The 17,613-nt window shown below is 42.9% G+C and overlaps 1 protein-coding gene across 1 annotated transcript in view; it reads right to left on the bottom strand.

Annotated features, from left to right (window-relative positions):
- The window catches only part of LOC145354567 (protein CC2D2B-like), a 272,448-nt gene that overhangs the window by 158,802 nt on the left and 96,033 nt on the right, over positions 1–17,613 (bottom strand). The window contains exons 13-15 of the mRNA XM_080206030.1: positions 9,769–9,900; positions 1,567–1,735; positions 862–998 (exon numbers count right to left, since the gene is read on the bottom strand). Of these exons, the coding sequence (XP_080062156.1) occupies positions 862–998; positions 1,567–1,735; positions 9,769–9,900 (438 nt within the window). The remainder of the gene's footprint in view (positions 1–861; positions 999–1,566; positions 1,736–9,768; positions 9,901–17,613) is intronic.

Raw genomic sequence — 17,613 nt, 5'->3', positions numbered from 1 at the left:
TAAATGTGCCCTTCCCATCAGGGAAATCATTGCTACTGGAGAATTGGATGATCCAATGTCAACTTCAGTCTTCTGACCTCTTGTGAAAGAATACACTACTGGTCTTTTTATTCTGGACACTGGATTCATGCGAAACAATAATTCTTATTTTGTGTGTGGATTTTCCCTGGATCTCTTTTCTCCCCCTTTATCCTTCTTTTATTGTACAAATGTACTGGGGGTTACATAGCGACACCCTATTTATGTATTAACATACACTGACCCTTAGATTTTACCCCATATTAAATTTGCTACAGGCTTAACAATAGAGAATTGGATCTCCAAAACTAAGGGTTTGGGGAAAATAGGTCAATATAAAGAGGAAAATCAAAAATAAACACTTTCTGTTTACAGACACGTTGCCGGAGGAGAAATAAAGGCTATTTTAAATTAAACCTCCTTTTGCCCATAGCAACAGGCTAGTAGAGATCGGGAACTTACTCCTCAGAAAGACTGAATGTGCCAGGTCAAGTGAAACATTCAGGATGGAGATTGATGTGTTTTGATTTTGTAAAGGATACAGAACATAAATGGGTAAATGGAGCTACAGTACTGGTGAACCATGATCTAACTGAACATTGAAACAACCACATGAGATTGCATGACATAATTTTGTTCCACTGTTCCTAGATTGTGCCAATTTTATCTCCTGATTAGTCACAAGTTGTTGAACTAGAGTGATCAATGGCAATTCATGTAATAATTTTTCCTGTTCTGAAGAAAAACTATTACAACTCAACCACTCAGTTTCTCAAGGCTTTCTTCCATAGCCTCCCAATCCATTTCCAGAAATAGATAATGACATTATCTTTGTGAACTTACCTCTTCTTGCATAAGAAAACGATTCTCCATCCTGTTGATATTTTTTTCCAACGCATCTGGTTTATGAATGATATGGAAGCCTTCTTCCTCCAAGATACGAGGTGCAAAGTTTCTTGGAAGCTTACTATTTAGAGCCACTACAAAAAACAAAGAAAACTTGACACACCTTGCAATTTCTCAAAGTATACCCATTTCAAGAAACAGTGGTAGTAAGTGATTCTCCCGGTAAAATGATAGCATGTAAAAATGTTGTAATAAGACAACTCCCAATGTATATTGTGATGATAATACCATGGGTTACAATTTTTCTCTCCAACACATCTAGTTTATGGATGATATGGAAATCTTCCTCCAACACATGAAGTGCAATATTTCTTGGAAGCTTACAATTTAGAGCCACTAAAAAAATGAAAAGAAAACTTGACATACCTTGCAATATCTTAAAGTATACTCATTTCAAGAAATGGTGCTAAGTAACTGATTTTCATGGTACAATGATAGCATGTAAAAATGTTATAATAAAACATGCATTTTATATTGCGATGATAATACCATGAATTACAATTATTTATTTTTTGCTGCAGAAGCAAAATACTGTAGATGTTGGCATCTGTGGAGAGAGAGAAACAGAGTTGACATTAATTCTGTTACTCCCTCCACAGATGCTGGAAGACCTGCTTAATCTTTCCAATCTTTTTGTGGTACCTGGTGATGTACTGGGGATGAAAAGCTTTTTCTCCTGTTCTCTTTGGAATCGATGATACTGATATTCAGCAGGTATAATTTCAGTCATATGTTCACTTAGGTAAAGGTCAAATTTGGCTTTTTCTTCTGACATACTACCAGTAAGCTGAATTTCACTTTCTTCTCTTTCCTAAACAATAATAACACATGTATGAGCTACGAAAGCAAAAGCAATTCTTTATTCAGGAAACGTAAATTGTACATTTAATGCCAAAGTATAGCAGCAAGATTACTAGTAATTGAATTCAAAATAATGATTTACAACAGAATTTAATTTGTAGCACATTCAGTTCTGAAAAGTCATGCATGGACAATGTCTGAATAACTCTCAAGGGTAATAGGGATGATTTTCCTCTGTAGCCTCTACCTCAGCACAAAGTAAATGAGGCGCATTGGAAATATACTTTACCTAGATTTATCCCAGTATAGGCATATTTTCAGTTTCTGCTGATTCGCAATAAATGTACACTCAGTGATGCCCTACCATTGACTGCATGAGGTTGTTCAAATTTTAAAAATATTATACTTGTGTTCTAGTCCCTCCATTGCCTCACTAGATCTGTAATATTCTTTAACCTTCTAACTGTCTCTGACTCTTAAGTACCACTCTCTTCACTCACCACTGACCATGTGCCTTCAACTTTAATATGCAATTATATGGCGCACCTAAACATTGAAAACATCCTAAGGCATTTTGCAGGTGCTTAATCAGACAAAAATTGACAAGAAGCCAACAGATGGTGCCTAAGCTGAGTAAAAGTCTTAAAGAAGATATTACAACAACAGAAAGGTAAAGAGATTTCTCAAGAGAAGGCAGCATGGTTTAGTGAAGGTGAGGTTATGTCTCACAAACTTGATTGAGTTCTTTGAGGAAGTGACCAGAAAAATTGAGCAGCGCAGGGCAGTGGGTGTTGTACGCATGGACTTTAGTAATGCCTTTGATAAGGTTCCTCATGCCTGGCTGATACACAAGGTGAAATCATATGGGATCCAAGGTGAGCTGCTAAGATGGATACAAAACTGGCTTGGGCACATAAAGCAGAGTAGCAACGGAAGGGTACTTTTCTAACTGGAGGTCTGTGTCAAGCAGTATTCCACAAGGATCAGTGCTGGGGCCTCTGTTATTTGTAATATATATTAAATGATTTGGAGGAAAATGATTAGTAAATTTGCAGATGATACAAAAATTGGGGGAAAAGCAGATAGTGAGAAGGATTGTCAGAGGATACAGCAGGATATAAATCTGCTGGAGGCCTGAGCCAGAAGGCAGCAGATGGAATTTAACTCAGACAAATGTGAGGTGATGTGATTTGGAAGGTCTATTGCAGGAGGGAAGTATACAGTAAATTGAGCCCTTAGAAATATTAGCATACACCGGGATCAAGATGTGCAGATCCACAGTTCCCTGAAGGTGGTAACTCAGGTGGACATGGTGGTCAAGAAGGTGTATGGCATGCTGGCCTTCATCGACTGGGGCGTTGAGTATAGCAATTGGAAAATAATGTTGTAGCTGTTTTAGACTTTGGTTAGGCTGCATTTGGAGTATTGTGCACTGGGCACCGCACCACTGGAAGGATGTTGATACACTGGAAAGGGTGCATAAGAGATTTACTAGGATGTTGCCTGGTTTAGAGGACATGGACATGAAGAAAGTTGAATAAACCTGGATTGTTTGCATTGGAGCATCGAAGGATGAGGGGGGGCCCAATAGGGATTTACAGGCTTGGATAAAGCGGACAGTCAGAGTCTTTTTCCCAGGGTCAATTACTCGGGGCATAGGTTGAGAGTGAGCGGGGGGGAGTTTAAAGGAGATGTAATGGACAAGTTTTTCACACAGAGGATGTTGAATGCCTGGAACAAGCTGCCGGAGGTGGTGAAATCAGATTCTATAATAACTTTCAAGAGGCATCTTGATAGATACATGAATAGGCAGGAAATAGGGGGATATTGACCACGTACAGGTAAGAAAGTATTATATTAGAGAGGCATTTGTGTGGGCACATACTTGGTGGGCCAAAGGGCTTGTTCCTGTGCTGAACTGTTCTTTGGTCTTTAGAAATCCAGAGCACAGCTGAAGTCACATGGTCAGTGGTGCAGTGAGGAGAGTGGCACTAAGAGTCCCAGAGAGTTAGAAAGCTAAAAGGTATTACAGATATAGTGAGGCAATGGAGGGATTAGAACACAAGGATAACATTTTTAAAAATTGAAGCACTGATGGAGCAGGAGCCGATATTTTCGTACAAACATATATATGAATTAGGAGAAGGAGTAGGCCGTTTGGCTCCTTGAGTCTGCCCAGCTGTTTGATGTGATCATGCTTATCTAATTGTGGTCTCTACTTTCCTTTCTACCTCTATACACGTAGATTCTTGACTGACAAGGGAGTCAATCTAACTCTAACTTAAAAATATTAAATGACTCTGCCTTTCCTCTGCCACAGGCTAATGACTTTAGAGAAAAGAATTCTCCTCATCTCTGTCTTCAATGCCAAACTTCTTATTTTTGAAACCACGTCTCTTCATCCTGGGCTGGAATTTTCCAGCTACTCATGCAAGTGGGATTCTCCAGGCCCACTGCAATGAACAGGGTTTTGTTTTCATTCATTCATGAGACATGGGCATTGTTGGTTGGCCAGCATTTATTGCCCATCCCAAGTTGCCAGAGGGCAGTTGAGAATCAAACACATTGTTATGGCTCTAGAGTCATAAGTAGGCCAGACCAGGTAAGGGCGACAGATTTCTTTCTCTACCAGACGTTGGTGAACCAACAATCGACAATGCTTTCAGTGTCATCAGTAGATTCTTAATTCCAGATATATTTTTCTTTTTTTTTACATCCACAGGTGATTCAGTCCGCCTTGTTGGCCAACAAGGGGCATACATGCGGCGGGTCGTGTGAGGGCTGCTCTTGGATGTTGCTTCGAGAGTTGCCTAGTGCTTCACGTCGTTAGTGCATGCTTAAACTGGACCAACTGACGGGCAACATGACAGCTCAGTGACTATCACTGTTTGATGTGCAGATACAGGGACCCAGGTCGGATCTCCAACTTGGGTCGGTGTCTGTGGGTTTGCTCCGGGTGCTCCGGTTTCCTCCCACACCCCAAAAACGTGCTTTTAGGCTGACTGGTGTTAACAAATTGTCCCTAAATTAGACCTCCCTTAATCTGGCGCACATATAATTCTCTAAATTTGCACCCCTTTATTGTGGAGTCCAAGAGGCGTAGACAAAAATCGTAGGTAGGAGGAGGATCGGAATGGGTCACTCACTGAGTGTTAAAATGCACGGCGCGGGCTTGTAGGGCCGAAGGGCCTGTTTCCTGTGCTGTGTTGTTCTTTGTTCTCAGTTCTATTTTATTGAATTCAAATTCCACCATCTCCTCTGGCAGGATTCAAACCCACCAAAATATTAGAGTCATAGAGGTTTATAGCATGGAAACAGGCCTTTCGACCCAACTTGTCCATGCCACCTTTTTTCTTAAACCCCTAAGCTAATCCCAATTGCCCACATTTGGCCCATATCCCTCTATACTCATCTTACCCATGTAACTATCTAAATGCTTTTTAACAGACAAAATTGTACCTGCCTCTACTACTATCTTTGGCAACTTGTTCCAGACGTACCCCTAGACCTCTTTGTTCTGTAACTCTCCCTAAAGCCCTATCATTAACTGAGTAAGTCCTGTCCTGGTCCAATCTACCAAAATGCATCACCTTGCATTTGTCTAAATTAAACTCCATCTGCCATTCATCAGCGCAATTGATGAAGATCCCCATGGCAATTGGATTAATAGTCTAGTGATAATACCACAAAGCCATCGCCTCCCTACAACTGAGTGCCAAATTCTCCGTTCTCGCTTACAGCAGCATCGGAGCATGAAACTAGTCCTAGTTTCTAACAAACCTGTGACATTCTCTCAGGATTTGTGTTAAGAATTGGGGAAAATTAAGATTGGTGTCAAAGCAGGGAATTGATTAGAGGCAGATGGCTGGAGAAATTATGAGACACAAATTAGCCTATCAGTGGAAAACAAGTATTTTACGCACATGACTTGAGAAAATAATGGGGGCTATAGAAGTGATCAGTTACCTAATTTGATCTTAGTGGTTTCAGTCATGCTGCTGCAAGGCAAAAGGCAGTTATGTTCAGGGGAGATATTTGGATCCCTGTATGTCAGTAGCTGAAACATCATGGGGAGGGTATTGGATGATCTCATGGAGGGGTACTGAAAAGTCAGGGAACATGTGGTCAGTTAACTAATTTGATCCTAGTGGTTACAGTCATGCTACTGCAAGGCAGAAGGCACAGCTAGGTTCAGGGGAGGCATTTGTATCCAGTAAGTCAGTAGCTGAAACATCATGGGGAGGGTATTGGATGGTCTCATGGAGGGGTACTGAAAAATCAGAGTGCGTGTGACCTCGAGATGGGGAGGGGTCAAGTCGACAAAAGGCATGAGGATATCAACCTTAAAGGGTTCAGGGGAGAACAGGAATATCCACATTGATAATGATTATTCCGAGGTAACAGGCAGAGGTTGAATAGTGATAGGTGGGAGTGGAATTAGGGGGCAATGATTATGCAGGAGGATGGAAGTAACTTTGTGGGTGATAGGGAGAGGTTGGAAGCTGGGCTCCCAGACAAAGCAGCATTTTCGACCTTATCTTACAATAACACAGTTGGAACAAGTTAGAAAAAAATCAATTGGGAATGAGTGTCTGTGCATGTGGGAGAAGTTCAGCACATCAATTCTTGGCCAACTGAAGGGGCACTCTATAACTGTTCAAACCATGGAGAGTATGGCTTACCTGAGTGCTGAACTCCAGGGTCTAATGCACAATGAATGAGTGTGACTCTCATAAATAGTGTGTATCCAGGCAGGAATGCATTCAATTTATTAGCGTAGCCACCAATTAGAAATATAGAAATTAGAAACAGGAATGGGCCATCAGCCCTTCGAGACTGCTCTGCCATTCATTTTGGTCATGGCTGATCATCAAATTCAATATCCCTAATCCCTGTTCCGCCCATATCCCTTGATCCCTGAAGCCCCTGGAGCTATATCTAATAGCTTCTTCAAATCAGACAACTACATTCTGTGGTAGCAAATTCCACACAACCACCACCCTCTGGGTGAAGAAATTTCTCCTCACCTTAGTCCTAAAAGGTGTATCCCTTATCCTCAAGCTACCTCAGACCCCTAGTTCTGGACTCTTCCACCATTGGGAACATTCTTTCTAAATCTACTCTGTCAGAATTTTATAAGTTTCTTTGAGATCCCCTCTCACTCTTCAAAACTCCAGTGAATATAATTCTAAGTAACTTAGTATCTCCTTATATGACAGACCTGCCATCCCAGGAATCAGCCTGATAAACCTTTGTTTTACTTCTTCCATAGCAAGGACATCCTTCCTGAAAAAAGGACACCAAAACTGCACACAATACTGCAGGTATGGCCTCATCAACACCCTATACAATTACAGCAAAAACATCCCTAACCCTATACTCAAATCCTCTCACTATGAAGGCCAACACACCATTTGTCTTTTTTACTGCCTGCCGTACCTGCGCGTCTTTAGCGAGGCATCTTGAGAGGAATTGCTTGATAGAGCAGACGCAGCACGGTTTCGTTATAGGGAAGTCGTGTCTGACAAATTTACTGGAGTTCTATGAGGATGTGTCTAGGGCGGTGGATAGAGGAGAGCCGGTGGATGTGGTCTTTCTTGATTTTCAGAAGACGTTTGACAAGGTACCTCACAAGAGGTTATTGCAGAAGGTCAGGAGACATGGAGTTGGGGGTAGGGTGTTAGCGTGGATAGAGGATTGGTTGTCAAATAAGAGGCAGAGAGTTGGGGTCAGTGGGTGCTATTCGGGTTGGCGGATGGTGACTAGTGGAGTGCCCCAGGGGTCGGTGCTGGGGCCTCAGCTATTTACCATCTATATAGATGATCTGGAGGAGGGAACCGAGTGTATGGTGTTGAAATTTGCTGATGACACCAAGATTGGTGGAACGGCAAATTGTGCGGAGGGTGTGGAGAGTCTACAGAAGGACCTAGATAGGCTGGGCGAATGGACCAGGAAATGGCAAATGGAATTTCATGTTGGCAAGTGCGAGGTAGTCCACTTTGGTAGGAAGGATTATTACTTACGTGGCGAAAAACTGCAGCAGGTGACGGTGCAGAGGGACCTCGGGGTCCTTGTGCATGAGTCGCAAAAACCCAGCTTGCAGGTGCAGCAGGTGGTCAGGAAGGCGAATGGGATGCTGGCCTTCATAGCGAGGGGGATTGAATATAAAAGTAGGGAGGTTTTGCTGCGGCTATATAGGGCATTGGTGAGGCCGCAGCTGGAGTACTGTGTGCAGTTTTGGTCGCCGTACTTACGCAAGGATATTTTGGCCTTGGAGGGAGTGCAGAGGAGGTTTACTAGGCTGATGCCGGAGTTGAGGGGGTTGAGCTATGAGGAGAGGCTGAATAAATTAGGCTTGTACTCGTTAGAGTTTAGAAGAATGAGGGGAGATCTCATTGAGACGTATAAGATGATGAATGGGATGGATAGGATAGAGGTGGAGAGACTCTTCCTGCTCAGAAAGGATAGTAGGACTAGGGGGCACAGCCTCAAGATAAAGGGGGTGCAGTGTAGAACGGAGTTGAGGAGGAACTTCTTCACTCAAAGGGTGGTGAATCTCTGGAATTCTCTGCCCGTTGAAGTGGTGGAGGCTACCTCGCTAAATATTTTTAAGATGCGGGTTGATGGGTTTTTGATAAGAGAGGGGATTAAGGGTTATGGGGAGAGGGCGGGAATGTGGAACTGAGCCACGACAGATCAGCCATGATCTTACTGAATGGCGGGGCAGGCTCGAAGGGCTAGATGGCCTACTCCTGCTCCTATTTCTTATGTTCTTATGTTTAGCAACTGATGCATGAGGACACCAAAGTCTCGCTGAGTATCCACCTCTCTCAAATTACACACATTCAAGTAATAATTTGTCTTTCTATTATTGCTACCAAAGTGGAAATCCTTACATTTATCTACATTATACTGCATCTGTCATGCATATGCGCACACATTCAGTCTGTCCTCCTCACAGCTCACCCTTCCACCCACATTAGTATCATCTGCAAATTTTGAGATAATACATTCAGTTCCCTCTTCCAAATCATTAGTATATAATGTGAACAGTTAGGGTCCTAGCACAAGTCACTGCAGAACCTCACTTGTCACTGACTGCTAATCGGAAAAAGACTCATTTATGCCAACTCTTTGCTTCTTATCCATCTCAAGACAATCCCATGTGCTTCAACTTTATATAATAGCCTGTTACGTGTGACTTTGTCCAAAGTCTTTTGAAAGTCTAAATAAAGCACATCCACTGGTTTTCCTATCAACTGTACCAGTTACATCATCAAAAAATTCCAAAATATTGGTCATGCATGTTTTCCCTTTTGTAAATCCGTGCTGACTTTGTCTGATTATATCACTGCCTTCCAAATGCCGAGCTATGAAATCCTTGATAATGGGCTCGAGCAACTTCTCCAGTACTGATGTCAGGCTCACTGGTCTATAGTTCCCTGTTTTCTCTCTACCTTCCTTTTTGAATAACGGGCTTCCAGTAGCCACCCCAATCTGTAGAGACCAATCAAGAGTCTAAAGAATTTTGGAAAATAACCACCAATGGATCTACTGTTTCCAGGGATACTTCCTTAAGTATTCAGGGATAAAGACCATCAGGTCCTGGAGATTTATCCACTTTCAGTCCCATCAATTTCCCCCAAATCATTTCTCTACTAATGCTGATTTCCTTCAGCTCCTTATTAAAACCTGATTCTCTCAGAACTTCAAAGTATCTGTATCTTCCATCTTCTGACGCTCAGCCTATTTCCTAACCTGGTTGATGACTTGCCTTCAATCTACAAGCTTCAATTTCAGCTAAGTCTCTTATGAGGATTTCTCAAATGCCTTCTGAAAGTATTTATGAATAACACCCACAGATACGTATTTCCTATAAACTACTTCTGTTACTTCTTCAAAACATTCAAATCATCAGACATGGCCTGACCTTTATGAATTCAGAAAATGAAAATATTGCCATCAATGTTTGATAATAACCATGACAATTTTACTTTGTTATTATTTCTGGCTTTCCCTCCAAATATTCTGGCTCCTAGTTACCTCCAAACTCACAAGATGAAATTCAGAAGGTACATCTTTCAGTTGTGCCAATTCATGTTCATGAGTTACTGATTCAGGTGACATATCCAATGTAGAAGTAAAAAATTGACATCCTTCATCTGACTCCACGTTCTGAAATTTGAAAGAAATAAAAATCACATGAAATTCATAATATCCTAATTATATTTCACATTTAGCCTGGATAAAAGAATATTGCTCACATTTAAATCCACCATCATTCTTCAACAATAAGAATGATCAACAGGTTTAGCTCTTCTGTTTTATGGTGGTGATAAGTTATTATGGTACGTTTTTACTACATTGATAAATAAACTTCAAAAATTTAACTCAAAATATTAAGCCAACTAGAAAATGCAAACATTTTCATTATTGTACCAGAGATGCATCTACAAATTGGCTAGCAACTCAGGTACAGGCCCAGTGTTCATGAAACTGGGGTCAGTCTGTACCAGTTAGACTGAGTTTCTGATTTTAGAGTTGGGGGGGACACTAGTGGGGAAAATAGGATAACTTAAAGCCAGCCTGATTTATCCATTGAGCTGGACCAGCCCAGGACAGGGAAAGAAAGGGACAAGGGACCAGCTCCTGCTATTAATCCCAGACCCAAACAGCAGAGGGAATCAGAATGCCTGATGGGGAGTGTGGTTATTGGGTCCTTCCGGATTTTGGTACATCAGATAAGGAATCGGGACCTGTGTGTGAGGGAGAAAGAATAGGAGTTTGAATGGAAAAATTGAGAAAAATATATCTTTTATTCTTTCATAGAATGTGGGCATCATTGAAAAGGCCAATATTTTTATTCCCCAAGCCTAATTGTCCATGAAAAGGTACTGGTAAGCCGCCTTCTTGAACTGTTGCAGTCCACATAGTATATTACATCCAGGTGTTGTTATGAAGAGATTTGCAGAATTTTGACCCAACAGTGTAGGAATGGTGATATAGAATCAAATCAGGAGGAGGCGTGACTTGGAGGAGAACTTACAGGTGATTGTATTCCCATTCATCTGCTGCTTTTGTCCTTGTAAGTGAAGGAGGTCATGGGTTTGAAAGGTGGTGTTGAAGGAGCCTTGGTGAGTTGCTGCACTGCATCTTGTAGATGGTGCATATTGCAGTTTCTGTGCATCGCTGGTGGATAGAGTGAAAGTTGGAAAGTGGTGGTTTCAAGCATCTTCAGTGTTGTTGGAGTTGCACTCATCCAGGCAAGTGAAGAGTTTTCTATCACATTTCTAACTTGTGCCTTGAACACGATAGACAGGCTCTTGGGAAACAGGAGGTGAGCTATTCTCTGCAGAATTCCCAGCCTCTGACCAGGTCCAGTAGCTGCAGTTTTTATATGGCTGGTCCAGTTTAGTTCCTAATCAATAGTAACCCTGGATTGATGTAAGCCTTTTCCGGAAAATTTCTTGTCACAAATTCCCTCTGCTGTGAAGGAACAGGATGTTACGCAGGAGCAGGAACCAGGGGAGTTGAGTTAATCAGTAGATACCTAAGACGATACTCTTTGTTGTACTGAGCTGGGCATCTACAAGCCTGGTATGGGATGAGTTGCACTATACAGGTTCACAGTACTCTGCTGTCAAGTAGATGAGGGCAGGAAGTTTCAAAGGATTGAGCACCCGCACACCATGAGCAGCCAGCAAGTTTGATGAAGCTGCTTCATGCTTTGATCTTTGTGACTGTCTTGCTCACATGTCTTTTTGATGTTCGTGTTCAATCAAGGATAACACCAAGACAAACAAGATGTTGTTGTTGATTCAGTCTCCTGAATTAAAGATGTTGTGTTCCGTCTTGGCACTGGCATTGTCAAAGTGGAATATATTTGAGATTGTTTTGAAGCTGCTGGGCTGAAGGCCATTGCTTAAACCTTACAACATCATTGTTTAGTACCACCTCTGGTTTAGAAAATGTTTGAGCTTGAGAGGCACAAGAGATATCATCAGCATAGGCAAACTTTTTAGTTTAGAGACAAATCATTGATATAGAGATTGAAATGATTGGCAGTAGACTGGGGAAGCCCGTTTGACTATTTTCTCCAGGCAATTGTCTCATCACCCATGTACATCCTGAACCATCTATCTTGGAGTAATAGTTTGATGGCATCAGTAATCCAGGAGAGAGAACTTAAAATTTTGACAAGGAGACCAGTATATCAGACCATGGTGTATGCTGCAGTGAGATTTAGAAAGACGATGCCTGTTTTGAGGTTATTTTCAATGAAGGTGGTTGGACCAAGGATCTAGTTGCATAAGCTTCGCACTCGCAAAAGCCAGCTTGTTCAGATTTCACAATTTTCTCCACTTCTGGCTCTATCCACCATAAGATGAAACACCCTAAGAACTTGCAACACAGAGCAGAGATATTGGTTGGTAGCTCAAAGGTAAGTATGGGTGGTTTTGGGAGGCTGATGATTCTGGATATGCACCATGGTTTAGACAGTCTTCCTTTGCAGATAACTCTGGTGAAGAATTAAGCCAACCAGTAGCGGGCACATAGGCCAAGGTGCTTGAAGAACTCAGGAAGAATATTTTCATCGTAGGCAGCAGTGCACACTTCATTGACAGTGCCCAAAAACAACAGTTACCTCAACATAAAGGGATTCCACTCTCAATCCCCAGACAATTTGTGCAATATCAACACCAGACATGCAGAAGCTACCATCTTGTTTTCATTCTTTTGCACTCAATCTTCTCTAACTACTTTGGGGAAAGGAATCAGACTCAGAGGTCATTCTGGGCAAAAAAAAAAGCATACCCTCTTCTTCCACAGTTAATTACCCAAATCAGAATGCTGCAAAAAGCAGCAGAAGGGCACTCTCATGATACACATTTAGATACTAGGCAGCTAATCAAGAGGATGCTCTGAATCTTAAAAACATACTTTCACATCCCAGACAGCTCGAGAAAATTTGCAGTAAGCTCTGGATCAAATATCCAGAATTGTTACGGCCTGTTGACGGTTTGCCATTCAAACAAATGTATGTTGACATGACAGAGGTGGCAGCCCTGGCGCCAGTGGATCTAGAACGATATAAGGAATCAAAAATGATCCTCATCTCATGGCAACTGGCTCTTGGCATAGACTGCTGGTGACTTAATTTCTGAATAGGTTGGTTTGCCTTCCACAATCCACTGGCATAAATCTCTGAGATGGAAGACTGGAGTCTAGCATGGGCTGAGGTTCTAAAAGATCACAGTATCATGCAGCTGCAAATCTTGGTCTTCTACAGCCTCTTCACCAGTATAATCTTCTTCATAGTCATCTTCCTTCCCTTGCAGTGCCTGTTGCTGTAGAAAATAAGAATTGTTGGGTGACTTATTATAATCAAAGGAGACTGCTTTATAAGGAGTAAGAGCCAGACGAAGATTCTAAATGCTCAAGCAGTAAAATAGTGCTGTAAAGATGCTGTCATGCTTGCCATCTCCCAAAGCAAAAGTCAAATGAGTCCCTACCTTTCCCTTGAAGAGGGAGAAGAATTTAATGGTGAAACTGATAAATGACACAATGCTATGTCATACTCCCCTGCTAAGTCCAGATGTGACTTAAACGTTAATAATTAAGTGCAATAAAGCATAACAAAAATTAATTTTGATCCAGTGACAGTTTCAAGTCAGGACAGTTTGTGACCTTGACTCAAACTTGCAGGTGGCAATGCTCCCCTGCATCTACTGCCCATATCAATGTAGATGGTAGGTTCGGAAGTTGCTGTTGAAGGAGGCTTGTCAGGTGTTGCAGCATACCTTATATTTACATATTATCTACTGCTGGTAGAAAGGCTGAATGTTTAAGGTGGTGCATGAAATGTCAATTAAGCAGGCTACTTTGCTCTGCATGGCACGGAGCTTTTTGAGTGTTGCTGGAGCTGCACTCATCCAGGAAAGTGAAGAGTTTACATCCCACCCACTGTGGACATGAAGATTGCACTGGACGAAATATACACCGCTACGAATAGCCTTGAGACGAAACATCCTGAGGCCTTGTTCATTGTGGCTGGGGACTTCAATCAGGCTAAGCTCAAGAGCATACTACCAAGTTACCACCAACAAGTCTCCTGCTCCACCAAACATCCTAGGCCACTGCTACACAAATATCATGATGTGGAGATGCCAGTGTTGGACTTGGGTAAACACAGAAAGAAGTCTCACAATACCAGGTTAAAGTCCAATAGGTTTATTTGGTAGCAGAAGCCACTAAGCTTCTGGAGCGCTGCCCCTTCATCACATAAGTGGGAGTTCTGTTCACAAACACGGCATAAGTTAGTGACATAGCTAAGTTCCGCACACAAGGATGGGCTCAACTGGATCTTGGGTCCATGTCACACTATCTGTAACCCTCATGACTTGCCTGGGCTTGCAAAATCTCACTAACTGTCCTGACTGGAGACAATACACATCTCTTTAACCTGTGCTTAATCCTCTCTCCACTCACGTTGTCTCTACCTTTAAGACTCGATTACCTGTGAAAACTCACATTCCAACCATAATTTTGTAAACTAAGTTTGTGTCTATATATGCCCTGTTTGTGAACCCAACTCCCACTCACCTGATGAAGGCGCAGTGCTCCAAAAGCTTGTGGCTTGTGCTACCAAATAAACCTGGTGGACTTTAACCTAGTGTTGTGAGACTTCTTACTGTACAAGAAAGCCAGATACGATCTACGGAGCTCCATCAAAGTTGCCAAAAAACAATACCGGACCAAGCTAGAGTCCCAGGCTAGCCACACCAACTGCTGCTGATTATGGCAAAGTCTGCAAGACGTAACAGGCTACAAGATGAAGGTGTGTAAAATCACCAGCTCCAACACACCCATCCATGATGAGTTCAATGCATTCTATGCCCATTTTGAGCAAGAGGTTAGTGAGAGCATGCCTTCTGCTCATTGTTCCTGTGGAGCAGAGTCGAGAGGCAGCGATTTTTGGGCGTGCGAGGAGGCAAAAACAAGGTATATTTTTCTGTTTATTCCGTTTAACTTTTTATTTTTAGTGCTAAGTCGCGAGTTTCGGCGGTTTTTTTTAAATTAGTTAGAAACCGGAAGTCGTCACTAGGACGCTTACCGGTAGTTGTAGTTTTTTTTTCGGGTTTAAAAGCACCTACCTCCGTGTCTCGGCCTCATTGTTCCTGTGGAGCAGAGTCGAGAGGCAGCGATTTTTGGGCGTGCGAGGAGGCAAAAACAAGGTATATTTTTCTGTTTATTCCGTTTAACTTTTTATTTTTAGTGCTAAGTCGCGAGTTTCGGCGGTTTTTTTTTAATTAGTTAGAAACCGGAAGTCGTCACTAGGACGCTTACCGGTAGTTGTAGTTTTTTTTTTCTCGTGCCCCTAACACTATAAATTAGTGCAGAGAGGATTCCCGATTCTCTACACTGGTAGAGAATCCCACCCTTCCACCTCCTCTAACCTAATTATAAGTGTGAGGGAAGTTTTTTTTTATATTTTTACTTTTCTGCTGGTAATTGATTCAGGGATGGCAGTTCAGGCTGTAAGCTGCATCTCCTGTGGGATGTATGTAGTGAGGGACTCCCACAGTGTTTCAGGTGATTTTACTTGTGGGAAGTGTGTTAGATTGCAGTTTCTGGAGGAGCGTGTAAAGGAGCTGGAAGGGGAATTAGAGGAGCTCCGTATAATTCGGGAAGTGGAGCAGGACATAGAAAGGAGTTATAAGGAGATAGTCACTCCTAGGAATAAGTCTTGGGTCACTGCCAGGAAGAGGGGCAAAAAGCAGTTGGGGGGACAATCCCCTGGGGCTGTTCCCCTCCAAAATAGGTTTTCGGTCCTGGAGGCTACAGTTGAGGAGAAATCAACTGGGGATAGCCAAAGGGAGCAGGTCTCTGGGGGTGAGCCTATTGGCAAGCCTCAGGTGGTTAGGGGTAAGAGATTGGGCCTCGTGATTGGGGACTCCACAGTTATGGGGACGGATAGGAGAGTTGGAGGTAAGGGTAGGGACTCTGGGCTGGTGTGTTGCCTACCAGGGGCTGGGGTCCAGGATGTATCGGACAGAGTATTCAGGACTCTTAGGGGAGAGGGAGATCAACCCCAAGTTATAGTTCATGTGGGGACACATGACATAGGGAGATTAAGGGAAGGGGATATTAAGCAAAGATTTATGGAGTTGGGGTGGAAACTAAAGGCGAAGTCAGAAAGAGTAGTTATATCTGGACTCTTGCCTGTGCCACGGGATAGTTTAGAGAGGAATAGGGAGAGGGAAAGTTTGAACTCGTGGCTGAGGGGATGGTGCAGGAGGGAGGGGTTCAGGTACTTGAGCAATTGGGGCTCATTCTGGGGAAGGTGGGGCCTCTATAAGAGGGATGGTCTACACCTGAACCAGAGGGGAATCAATATCCTGGGGGGTAAATTTGCAAAAGCGATGCAGGAAGGTTTAAACTGATTCGGAGGGGGGGGGGGGATAGTGAGGAAAGGGGGTGAAAGTGAGGGGGGCATAGTTGGGGAATGCAAGGCACGGCATAGTGGGGGTGGGGCGGAGCAGGGTTTGAAATGCGTGTACTTTAATGCGAGGAGTATTCGCAATAAAGTGGATGAACTTGCAGCGTGGATCAGTACCTGGGACTTTGATGTTGTGGCCATTTCTGAGACATGGATAGAGCAGGGTCAGGAATGGATGTTGCAGGTTCCGGGGTACAAATGCTTTAGTCGGAGTAGAGAAGAAGGTAGAAGGGGGGGTGGGGTAGCATTGCTAGTCAAGGACTGTATCACAGTGTCGGAGAGAAAGTTTGATGAGGACTTGTCAGTTGAGGTAGTATGGGCGGAGATTAGAAATAGGAGAGGAGAGGTCACCCTGTTGGGAGTCTTTTATAGACCTCCTAAAAGTTCTAGAGAGGTTGAGGAAAGGATTGCGGAGACAATCCTGGTTAGGAGTGAAAGTAATAGGGTAATTGTTATGGGGGACTTTAACTTTACGAATATTGATTGGAGTTGCTATAGTTCTAGCTCGCTAGAGGGGTCAGTGTTTGTACAAAGCGTGCAGGAAGGTTTTTTGTCTCAGTATGTAGACAGGCCAACTAGAGGTGAGGCTATATTGGATTTGGTGCTGGGAAATGAGCCAGACCAGGTGCTAGACTTGGAAGTTGGTGTGCATTTTGGTGATAGTGACCACAATTCGGTTACGTTCACCTTAGTGATGGGAAGAGATAGGCATGAACCTCGGGTCAGCAATTTTAGCTGGGGTAAGGGCGATTATGAGGCTATCAGGAGTGAATTAGGAAGCATGGATTGGATTAGGGGATTACAGGGACTGGGAACGTCTGAAATGTGGAGTTTTTTCAAGGAGCAGCTACTGCGAGTCCTTGATAGGTATGTCCCTGTCAGGCATGGTGGATTTGGTAGATCTAGGGAACCGTGGTGCACTAAAAGAGTTGAGTCGATGGTTAAAAAGAAAAAGGAGGCTTATGTTCGGATGAGATTGGAGGGCTCAGATAGTGCACTAGAAAGCTTTAGATTGGCTAGGAGGGAGTTGAAGAGTGAGTTGAGAAGGGCTAAAAGAGGACATGAGAAGACTTTGGCTGATAGGATTAAGGAGAATCCTAAGGCGTTCTATAGGTATGTCAAGAACAGAAGGTTGGTCAGGGCAAGATTAGGGCCAGTTACAGACAGCAGGGGGAAGTTGTGTGTGGAACCGGAGGAGATTGGAGAAGTATTGAACCAATATTTCTCTTCGGTGTTCACGCAGGGGGACATGAATATAGCTGAGGAGGACATTGGGTTGCAGGGGTGTAAAATAGACAGTATTACGGTTGATAAAGGGGATGTGCTGGAAATTCTTGAGGGGCTGAAAATAGATAAGTCCCCTGGTCCGGATGGGATCTACCCTAGGA

This window comes from Carcharhinus amblyrhynchos, chromosome 17 (assembly GCF_965287045.1).
Source record: "Carcharhinus amblyrhynchos chromosome 17, sCarAmb.v2.hapA, whole genome shotgun sequence".
Classification (NCBI taxonomy): domain Eukaryota; kingdom Metazoa; phylum Chordata; class Chondrichthyes; order Carcharhiniformes; family Carcharhinidae; genus Carcharhinus; species Carcharhinus amblyrhynchos.
This window is presented reverse-complemented; position numbering and strand designations above follow the sequence as displayed.